At 40.3% G+C, this 11,583-nt stretch overlaps 1 protein-coding gene and 1 long non-coding RNA gene across 3 annotated transcripts in view; one reads left to right on the plus strand and one right to left on the minus strand.

Moving 5' to 3' along the window:
- GALNT18 (polypeptide N-acetylgalactosaminyltransferase 18) overlaps nucleotides 1–11,583 on the plus strand; it is a 258,857-nt gene that overhangs the window by 184,716 nt on the left and 62,558 nt on the right. The window contains exons 4-5 of the mRNA XM_083725220.1: nucleotides 4,710–4,893; nucleotides 10,575–10,772. Coding sequence (XP_083581346.1) covers nucleotides 4,710–4,893; nucleotides 10,575–10,772 — 382 coding nt within the window. The remainder of the gene's footprint in view (nucleotides 1–4,709; nucleotides 4,894–10,574; nucleotides 10,773–11,583) is intronic.
- LOC310838704 lies at nucleotides 1,266–6,344 on the minus strand. 2 transcript variants are annotated; one of them, XR_014561127.1, is made up of 3 exons: nucleotides 5,825–6,344; nucleotides 2,455–2,837; nucleotides 1,266–2,366 (listed from the first exon to the last, which is right to left on the minus strand). It is a non-coding gene; the product is annotated as an uncharacterized lncRNA (long non-coding RNA). The 2 variants fall into 2 exon arrangements; XR_014561128.1 differs by lacking the exon at nucleotides 5,825–6,344 and having other exon boundaries at nucleotides 2,455–3,019.

Raw genomic sequence — 11,583 nt, forward strand, 5'->3', positions numbered from 1 at the left:
ATTAGATTCAAAGCCATTTTATGTTTCAGCAGAGCTGATCTATATGAGAAGTATGACAAATTTCATACTTGAAATTCTTTGTATTCTACAAGAAAGCTTTGTTGCTTTAAGGCCCTGGCAGCATGGTACGTGCATCAGAAAGGTCAGGATGATATGTTTCTGTCAAGAAATGCATTCAATTTGGGTAGCGGGGGGGAGGAATTGATAAAAGTATGCACAACGCAGAGGTGACTTTGAGCATCTACCAAATCCAGCCATGATCCTGGGTGAAAAGCTCCCATTTATGTCAGATTTGTACTTTAACAATCTTGACAAGATAAGGCCTAAGGACAAAAGTCAATGGCTTGCTCTTTAAGCGCCTGATGAATAAGACCAGTTCTCAGGCAAAAGCTGCTAGAGCGCCACATCACCGAATGAGCAATGAGCCTCTCAATAGTGTGTGAAGAGATACCCCATTCCAACTTTTCTTTACCACTCTGTGAAAGGTCCTAGGTCATTTGTGCTATGATCACTTTATTAACACAAGAGCAATACCTGCACCAGATCCAATCTCCCAGCACTTTACATATGCTTAAATTCTGTTACTGTGTCTACCAGAGTCACACAAGGCTGAAGACCAAGGGTGAGTCTGTCCATGTGTGATTATGCCACAGGAGCATATTTGTTTATATACACACTCAAGTGCCTGTTATTAGAAATTGAATTGGCCTACATGTACTATGTATGAGTGCCAGAGACGCAAACCTGTTTATTATGGTGTGTTCAACAGACATAAATATTGAACAAGAATGTTCTTAAAACGATTAATTGCCTCTTAAAATACTGCATGGTACAAAATTTAACTTTAGACAAATGTAAGTGTGGGTCTTTGGGCCTTGGTGAGGGTCACTTACATAGAGAATGAGGTGCGTGTGTGAAATGAAACCAGCTGTGCCCAGAACACAGATTTATTCTGTCGTCACCTGAATATAGGGAAAGTTTGGTTTAAATATTTAAGACAAATTGATAGTGGAGAAGCATTTATGGTACAAGAGATAAAATATAAACAAAACTGTCCTTGAATGGAGGCTGAACAAATAACGATTCTGTTGGAGGTATTGATCTTTAAGTCCTTGAGGGTAGTGGGCTATGTTTTCCAGTAATGCTTTCCCATTATGCATTTGACTTGGCATAGAAATGCTGCGTACGTAGCTAAATGCTTAAACATTACACTAAATGGAGGGTCCTGAGCTTCCACAGTGGTGAACAAAGACAGACACAATGAATTCAAGATGGAGTTTTATATGGATATTTTGATACAAAGATGCTTAAAAACACACACACATGCCACAATTTTGTGAAAGAGAAAATACATTGCGTTCGAAATAACAGGTGGACAGTGAGGGTCCGCAAATCCACAGGAAGTCTTCACAAACACAGGACACTTCCTGCTTCAAATAGCTAACCTACACTCACCCCACTAGTGCACTCTCATGCGCACACCCATCCACACCCACAACTGCTCTCCTCTCATATGTTTTCTTAAGACTTCATGGTAATTTCTCAAGAGGGCTTTAAACGAATGGGGAAATGGTGCTGAAGCTGCAGTCAGTTGGGCTGATCTACTAAATTATTATCTCGTGACTGCTAGGTACTGGGTGAGGTATATGTGCGAATAGGTATCAGGGGCACTCACCCACTGTGCAAAATCTTTCCACGCCTTTCATAACTCATGAAAACTTGCCCAAAGGGAACCTGTTGTGCAGCAGAAGAAAATGTTTGCCAAATATGCCTCTCGCTTTGGCTCATCCCTACAAAGTGTGTGCTTTGTTTAACTGAGAGAGAGAGAAAGCCACAACCCCAAAGCTGCTGCAGAATCTTTTCAGCACAGAGATGGAACGTGTGGTCAGAGCAGAGAGAAGGCACATGTGAAGGGGGCATAAATAATTCATTTCCTCCCTTTGTTTCCATTCATCCCATTGTTTATTTTGAAAACGTGACAGGACAATTCCCCCACCCCTGTCTTAAAAAGAAATGTTGATGATATACCTTAACTGCCGGCTCTTTTTCTCAGTCACGTTAATATTCATTTGCAAAAGTAAATTGGTTCATGTAGTCATTTACTTGGAATTTATGTACTAATATTTAGACTCCAGAGTGTTTTAATTAATGCAATGTGATAAGGGGAGACTTTTGTGCTAAGAACGTTTTGGGGAATGATGCAGATGAAAAATGCCTTTCTTTCAGATCTCTTCTACTTCAGCACCTGTCCTACTGATAGGGCTCAGCAGCATTAGAACTATTTCATTTGCAATAATAATTTTCCAATATTTATACATGGGACCGCAGTGGAGAGATTTTGACATGGACATGGACAGAAGAATTTACTATTACTCAGTATGGAGGCATGGTGGTGGGAATTACTGGAAGTAAAGTTGATATTGAAGAAAAAACATGGTTGACATTTACTACTACTACTACTACTAATTTGGGAACCCCTCTTGGACTTTTTATGGGAAAAGAAAATACTTGGACTTGGAGGAGATAATTGTTTAACAGAAAGTGGAGAAGTTGGGAGTTATCATGGACTGAATGTCTTAAATAACATTTTTAAAAATGTAACCAGCAGACAGAAAATCAGAAGTCCTTTTAATTTTTCTTTATTGTTTCTTTCCCCTTTTTTCTTCTCTCTCTTTCATTTCTCTTCTGGCTTTCTTCTCTTTCTTTCTCTCCCCTTCCCCTGCTCTTCTCTTTCTCCTTAGGCATCTTCTGCTAGGGTGCACCCATGGGGGGGGGGTGGCTGGTGGAGGGACCTGGGTGTGAGAGGCAGGGAAATGCTGGTCTCCCAGGGTGAGAGGCTAGGAGGAGAAAAGAAAGAAAGATCCTCAGTGAGAGCTAAGAGGGGCTATTGCAAGCACAGGCAAACTCAGCCCTCCAGATGTTTTTGGCCTACAACTCCCATCATCCCTAGCTAACAGAACCAGTGGTCAGAGATGATGGGAATTGTAGTCCCAAAACATCTGGGGGGCTGAGTTTGCCTATGCCTAGGCTATTGGGTTAAGAACAACCTTTAAGAGATGACTCTGTATTCTACTTGTATTTTTTGTAGATTTTCCCCCCCATTAGTTTTCTATATCTTACCATATAATGAAATTTTAAAAATAAAAATAAATAAAAAATAAAAAAATAAGACACACACACAGTAAATTGGAACTATTTCATTTGTCATCCTGGCTCAGGGCTCATCCAGACTTCTCTTTGTACCATGATTTTTAGATACAAGTCTGTGCTTTCCAGGCAGGGGTCTGAGCGGTGGGGGGTTTGGGGGGGAGGGGGGGACTATCCTTCTGCTTTTCCTGGGAAAACTTGCTGTTTACTGCTGAATCGGACATCAATCCGCAGAAAAACCCAATTGATGTTTGTTTCAATTCAGTCGTATTTGTCCAGCAGGACCAACCAACAACCCACTTGGACCCGTGTCTAGAAAGCATGGACCTGTGCCTACAAATCACTGCCCTAATGGAAGTCTGGGTGAGCCCTCAGCGCAGTTGCAATGCTGGTTCCATGCAAACCATGATTTGCAAACTGAAGCCCAGCATTTAAAGCATGTAATCTATTCACTGTAGTCTCATTTCTGATCATTGATTTAGAAAGCTCAATAATTCTCCTGTGGTTAATTACTATATACATGTATTTCCTAGTGGTGACCCTACACACTTCGCTGAAGAATCTAAAATGCCTGAAATCCACCTTTTTATAATTTTCATCACAAAGCAGCATATTTATATGAGCTGTCTGTTTTATAGACATGTTAAGAAAACTGAGTATACTCAATAGGCAGTAGCTATGCATCTGCCTCAGGCCTGCCCTACCACCAATCATTTGGCATAATGTTTAAATGTGATGTTAATTCTCATGCATGGATGTTAATTCTCATCCATTATGTACAACCATTCCTCCTTGATTTTGAGATAAGTGTGCAGTACTATGGTACACATACAGGAATGCTTGTGCCGATGCCCTATTTTCTTAGGAAAGGGCAATTGTTCATTGATTATGGGGAAACCAAGAAAACAACACAACATTTACTTTAAGACTTCAAGTGAGTTATAAACAGAGGAGACAGTAATTTTCCCCATGAGTAGGTTTTTGAACAGCAACACAAAGCCCTACAAGTACATTTATACACTGCTGTGTACAGATATATACTTGCACCAGTAGGATATCAGAGCTGTGATATTGTTCTGAGGCTTACTCTAGCAAATATATCAGCAAGGATATTCTGGAAAAGGGTGATAATATTGCTAAGATTTATCTAAGAACAGCATTAAGGAAACAATGTGGTTCACATCCCACTGAAGCAAATGGCCAAACTTCCACTGTGCATCTCAATCATTTACTGCAGAGATTTTTGTAACTGGGCTGGGCTCCAACAAGGAAGCTGGCTCCTATTTCTTTCCCTTTATGTACACCTCTGGCTTTTTACCACAGGTGTAAACAGCTTATGTAGTATCTTCAAATGTCTTCTCCTGTATTCCTGTGTTTTGCAAAACTGTTGGTGTTTATTCAATGCAAGGGAAACCTGCAGTTTTCAAGGCCCCGTTCATCACTCTCCCTTTATATCATACACACAAATAGCCCAACCTATAAGTTGTTTATGATCTGATCTAGATGAGCACATCTCAGAAGTCGGACCGTTGTTCCTAACCTCCTTTGTATTCCTTGTACAGAAGAACTCAAAGAGAAGCTAACAGAATATGTTGATGAGGTGAACACACGGAAGTCTGGGTTCATCAAGGTGGTTCGACACAACAAGCAAGAGGGGCTGATTCGCTCTCGTGTTAGTGGCTGGAGGGCAGCCACGGCTCCCGTAGTTGCACTCTTTGATGCACATGTAGAATTCAACGTGGGATGGTATGTGCCTTGCTGCTTCTGGTCTATGTTATTTGGTAGAGTTTGTCTGCGCATGTTCAGAAAAGTTCTATAGAAGAGTTAATGTAGATCTCTACATTAACTCTAATGTAGGGAGCTAATCCTCTAATGCTGTTTTAAATATGTATCCACTGATTAAAAATTCGTTAAGTGGCAACAACTGAAGTCTTCATCATCCTTTAAATTATACAGGAGTTTGGCCATTGCTTTCAGTGAGTTAATGATTGCAATTAAAATGTACTTAGATTAAATCTGAGCACACAAGTGTGAAAAGTACCCCTATTCCACTGATTTTTGGAGGACTTTGAACAGTGGGGAAACTATTAGTCCATTCAAAATGAACACATAGGATCCTGCCCTCTCTCAGAATTGGCTTTGTTACATTGTCATCTAGCCAAATGCCACTGGCTGTGTAGTACTGTGGCATCATCATCCTGACCACCTTGATACCTGATTGGTTGGCAGCATGCTAGGTTTAACCTGTTGTTGTTTTAGATGGTGCCAAGGCAGCAGCCAGTTACTCAGGGCTGCAGATAACAGCAAACAATATGAGCAAGAGAGGGATTAAGGATATAATAGCTGTCCCCTCACAAAAGAATAATTGAGATGTACATGTGCACTGACACTTGCATGAAAACAGCCAGGCTGGTGAGATGTAATGCAAGTCCCTGGTGTAACAGGCAGACCATCGGGCTGTTAAAGCCAATAGCTGAAGCTTCATTGGCTTCTCTAGACTCAGCATACATACAACATTTTAATAAGTCACATATAGACAGTTCTTAATATATAACTAGCTTGAATAGCTTGGTTCAGAACATGCAAATATTATTTGGCTGATAAAATTGAATGAATGCATGCTAATGGCTTAGAAGGTATTTGTATTGGTAGTGTTACTCTTCTTATTTGTTCTTACCCTGTATATAATTCCTGATAAAAGAGTAAGGTGGATTCTGTTTGGGTGGGCATCAACTAGGCAGAAGACATAGAAAGACACAATCTTCAGAGCCTGAAAGGTTGCACAAATCTGACACCTTTTAAAGTGACCATCTCTGTGCCATATAATTGTATTCTATGGAAGTTGATTTCTATGTCAACTGGAGAGGTGAAAGGGGTGGAAGATGATAGGTGTCCGATAAGAAATACAAAGAAAGTGTTTAGCTTTTTAAAATCATGTTTTGAAGAAGAATATGTGAGGAAAGGTAAAAATAGAGATGCTGAAGGATAAAACTCAGGGAAAGAGATGTCCCTACATTCTGCTAAAGTGGCAGTCAAAAAGGAACTGAGGGGGGAAAGGTGCTCTTTCTGCCCTCAAGCCAGGAATAGCACATGGGACATCTCTGCTTGAGGACAAGGGCCAGAATGTAAAGCTCTAGAAGTTTATAAAGTGCTGCTCTGTGGAGGTGCAGATCCCACATGTCACCACTTGAAGAACGTCAGTTATAGGCAAGTTACCTATATTGAATTTTGCATTGTCCCATCACAGTGGTGGTGCTCTGCAGAAACAGTGAGCCAGCAACTAGCATCATTTTGGTACACACAGCAATTTATCTCACTTTTCACATACAATTCCTGCATTTAGGGATGTATAATAGGATAAGCTAACGTGCTCAGTTATCTGTTCAGTTTCCTTGAGTGTAAGGAGGGGATTTTTTTTTTAGCCAAGTGGTTCATAATGTAGTCAGAGTCTAAAAACATTTAAGGGGGTTGTAAAACATGGCTTTAAACTTTGAAATCTTTTAAAAATGAAGGCATCTGTAGTCTTAATATTCCTGTATGGTCAGATAATGTCAGAGGAGAGCTCTTATCTGTACACACAAAAGGGACAGGGACAGAAGTCTTCCGGAGATATGAATAGGAAAAGAATTTTTGATAGATAAGCTCAATCCATTTTCTGAACAGAGAATTCCAACAAAAGAAAATTGAGGTGGGGTATGCAGGTTGGCTGTGTATAGCTAAGAAGCAAGAGTTCTTAAGGTGGATACAGTAGATAGAACTCTGTATTACCACCTGTTCCTTTTGATCCCAGTCCCTGCTGCTTTATACTGTCGAACAGCAGTATGCCCTGTTCCATCTTTCTGCCCTGCTGATCCAAACCTTAAATAGCCTTCTAAACAAACACACATGCAAACCAAATTACAAAGGGAACACAAAATATATACGCTTCCTTGAATATAAACTTCCTTGGCATTATCTTGCCACTGTGCTATAAATCCTAAAGGCCAGGAAAGTAAGTTGTTTGGCCTTTATGGGTCATTCAGACCTGAGCTTTTGTTGTGCATCTTGTTTTGGTTCTGTTCCTAAAATAGGAACAAGGAACGGCACACTCTTAGTACCACTCTTCACCTTTCTCCAAGACTATGCCATGTGCCAAATGGGCGTAATGTACATCAGTGGCACCATGTACTGGTGCAATTAATTCTGCATTCATAGAACCATCTTGCCTCATTCCCCCCCCTCTCCAAATATACCCAAGACTATAGTTAATTAAAATTGTAGACCTTGCTTACCTCAGCAATAAGCACAACATTGGCTAGGGTTACTAGTAAGAAGGTTTTTGCAATCTACACCCATTTTTTGTTATTACATGCATAACTCTATGAGAAAATGGAGCATTCCCTATTCCCATGGTATGTGCAGGGCTTGATTGCTGGATGGCAGCCAAAATGTCTAGTTCTAAGTTGGACGATCTTGAAGTCCTCAGTCTCCTACTTTTTCTTCATTTGTGTGTGCCAGGGATAGAAGGTGTCCCTAAGCAATCTATTGACATAAAGCATGTGCAGAAATATCCAGTTAATATGCAACAGACTCATCTTATTGTGTGGTTTATGATTAAAGTTAATTATAGTTTTCCAAGGTGCAAAACGTTGCACTAACTTGGAAAGCACTGGGTTTAGCTGTAAATTTTAAAATACAATTCCATCGATAAATCAGTATGGGCATTTCCTTAGAAAATAACAGGTGTTCATATGGAAAGTGGATTCAGATAATGACTCAAATCAATAATTTTCTGTTTGGTGACTGAAACCAATTTCACCTGATTAGACAATGAGGTGAGTTTTTATTTGTAAAGGTGGGAGACTGAGTTTAAATCCCCCTTTTTGCTTTGTGGCTTTATGCCGAAACCATTGTAATTTTTACTGTGGCTCAGGTCAGGTATTGAGTGCCATGTGATCACCCACGTGAGATCAGGGTGCTGTGGCAGGGTTTTGTGGAGTTGTTACTTCATGGAGCCCCAGGAAAATGAAATTGCACCAGTGGTAGCACTGAATTGGCTCTGCTGGTGTGTTTGCACCACACCAACATTGTCACTTCGCCCCTCTCTTTCTTGGTAAGCAGCAGTGATGCATTTGACTGAAGGTCAGGGAAGCACCAGTGTCCCACTAAATCACCCACCCCTGCTGTTGTTGCCTAGAACTTGGTTGCAGACCAAGATTGACAGGCTGGTTCCTCCACCTCCAGCTGAAGATAAGCTCTGCACAACCCAGACTCTTAATATTTGCCTCTCAGTGCATGTAACCCCAAATATGCCTTGTGGCATGGAAAAGTAAATATCAGAAGAAGGAACCTGTGTTGGAGCACATTGCCACATATTTGCATGTGGAATTCTGGGAATGCCCAGAATTGTTAGTATTAAAAAAAGGAAATGGGGGCAACAGTGGTTCATAATCATTGCTGTTCTGGCTAAAACCGCAATTAATCTCTTCAAGAAAGATTCTGATAATTATTCTACTGTGAAACTAATTCAACATATTTTAAAAGCTGCCAAATTAGTAATTATTAAAATCTGGAAATCATCACAACTTTCCAATAGCAAACTGTGATATGTTAAGCAATGGGGTGTGTTATAAATTGAGAAAGCAGCAGGTCAGGCACAAATAGTTCTCCTCTTAGGAGAATCATTGCAGGGCTTAACCGATTTTTACTATAATTGGGGAGGGGGGTTATAATCTCTTTCAGAACAAATGAGACCATATCATCCGTTAGCTAACAATATTTTTCTTAAGAATCCCTAGCTGGCTGAGAAAGGACAAGGCCTATGAGTACGTTTTAAGTGCCATTTCCTCATGATGGAGGGCAATAACTAATAAGCACTAACCTAGCCATTTTGATTGTGCTCACATGAATGAACCCACCATGCCATGCAGACAGTCATAGATATAGAGGCCGCAGCTTCTGTGATTGCTGCATCACAACTATAGCTATGAAGATCCTGGAAATGGTTGTTGGTTATATCAGTGGTTGCTTCCCACATGCCTCTTCACAGAAGGATATACCTTATGCTTCCAGGGAATTAGCCACAGATCACAGGGCATAACTTTTCTGGAAGTGTTCCCCCCCCCCAAGGCACTGTCCAATGTAATTACCTATTCTACTCATTAGTGGCTTTAATTATAGTGTATGTCAAAAATTCATGCTTCAGGAAAAACCCGTTACATAATAAGTAATATTCCTTTGCTGCTGGAGATTTGCTGAAGTTCGCTGTTCAGTATTTCATATCTTCAGTGTCTGATAGTGCCTGCTTATTAATTTATTTAAATCTATCTAGACCAGTCTTCATCCAAACCTATTCCAGGTGGTGTACAATGGGCATGCATAAAACTGCTCATGCCAGATGCAACAAAATGGAAGCAAGAATCAACATTCACAACGAATTAGCATCAATAAAACTTTCAAACTATAATGCAGAGTAAACACAACCATTTAAAATGCCTGGGCAAAAAATAAAATAAATAATAACCGGTGCTGGAAATAATGTAATGTCAACTGCTTCTAATTATTTGGCTGCCTCACCTGGCCAATTACTGAGACATGCTAAATTAATATTATGTTTTGTTTTCTGATTTCAATCTTGATAGAAGAAGACTCTTTGAAAGGGTAGAAGCCTTTAATCTTAGGACAGCTCTGTTCTTGCTGATATCCTTGATCGTTTGACAGCTGTAAGCTGTAAGGATAATTGTCACCAATATGAAAGTCCTAATCTCTTCTTATCACTGAGACAAGAAAGTAACAGGGAAACATGCTAAATGGTAAAACTGTTGTGTGTAGGAGCTCTAAAGATCTTAAGTGAAGTTAAAGGATCCCACTGACATCAGTAGAAATTCAGAGTAGGAGGAGAGGAGAGAGGGAGAAGGAAGAGCTATGCGGGGGAGGGGCTCCTTTCCCCATCCTCTTGACCTCAACAAACCTGCTGCACCTGGAACTGGGTGTGGAAAGTTCAGCTGAATGGAACACAGCTGTGGGCAGCCTAAAGAAATACCATCTACCTTGTCCTGTCCATAAAAAAGAAAGTCTAGAGTGAGATACCAGGGTAGGAACTTTTCTTGTTGTGAGACTTTTGTGGGTGAGTTGAGGGTTTGGACCCTGGGTGAGAACCAGGAAGCTGAGAGGAATGGTGTATCAGAAGGAACATGAATTGCTATAGACTTTTATATATTTAAAACTTTGCATTAATGGAACATCTTTATATGTAACTGTGTATTTTTATAATATTTTGTTAAAGTTGACTGTTGCTGCTTCCGTTTTTTTGTAAACCGCTTAGAGAAATTTTTAATATACTAAATCGTACAGAAAGTTGAAATAAAATGAAGGAAGAAAAAAGGAATTAAGCTGATGATTATAACTCTTGGAACACTCTGATTGTCTTCTCTCTCCCTCCCCCTTAGGGCTGAACCGGTACTAACCAGAATCAAGGAAAACAGAAAAAGAATCATTTCTCCATCATTTGATAACATCAAATACGACAATTTTGAAATAGAAGAGTATCCTCTGTCTGCACAAGGGTTTGATTGGGAATTATGGTGCCGATATTTAAACCCACCCAAGTCATGGTGGAAGTTGGAAAACACAACTGCTCCTATAAGGTAAAACATGTAAATGTGAGTCATGCTGAGAAACAGCCACAAGAGAGGGCTACTGCCTTCATATCCTGCTTGAGGGCCTCCGGTAGGCATCTAGTATTGGTAGACCCAGTACAGGATGCAGGACTAGGTAGGCATTTGGTCTGATCCATCTGGCCTCTTCTTACATTAAGAAAATAAATCAAATTATGCAGCTGGATTTGGGGGTCATTTGGTTAAACCCCAGTGGCCAACGGCTCACTCACAGTGGGGCATTTTCAGTTCCAATAAAATACTGTTTTTATGTAACCATGACAAATTACAGAGCTGCTGTCACTATTTATACAGTCACTGTAATGGAAGGCCGTGGCTGGTTGTAAAAAAGGCTGAAATATGCAGGTTTACAGCAAAAGCAAGCGTGTTTCTCTTGAGGATATATTTGGGAAATCTGCCATGCTGTGAAGAGTGTACTTTCGTTCCCCACCCTCCACCCCCATGCATAGCACTGATGTCTCGATGCAACATAATGAGGAATGATTGGCATTTTCTTCATCATGAAGTTCACAAGGAACAGCTTCCCCTAGTTCCAAGCTGACACTTCGTTATCATCTGTACAAACAGGGAAGGGAGATTTCAGGGGTGTGATTAATTTTTTTAAAAAAGAATTTTTACGACCACATCAGGAGCAGATGCCTCAGTTTATCACAGCTTGATTATCATTGTCTTGATGAATGCAAAATGGTGTATCCTGTTCTATAACAACCCCCTGTCCCCTTTAATTAGCATCCTGTTGTCCCCACTGCACTTCTTTTGCTCACATAATGGCACAAGTGAC

This window comes from Podarcis gaigeae (genome assembly GCF_964106915.1).
Source record: "Podarcis gaigeae genome assembly, chromosome: 1".
In the NCBI taxonomy this organism is placed as follows: domain Eukaryota; kingdom Metazoa; phylum Chordata; class Lepidosauria; order Squamata; family Lacertidae; genus Podarcis; species Podarcis gaigeae.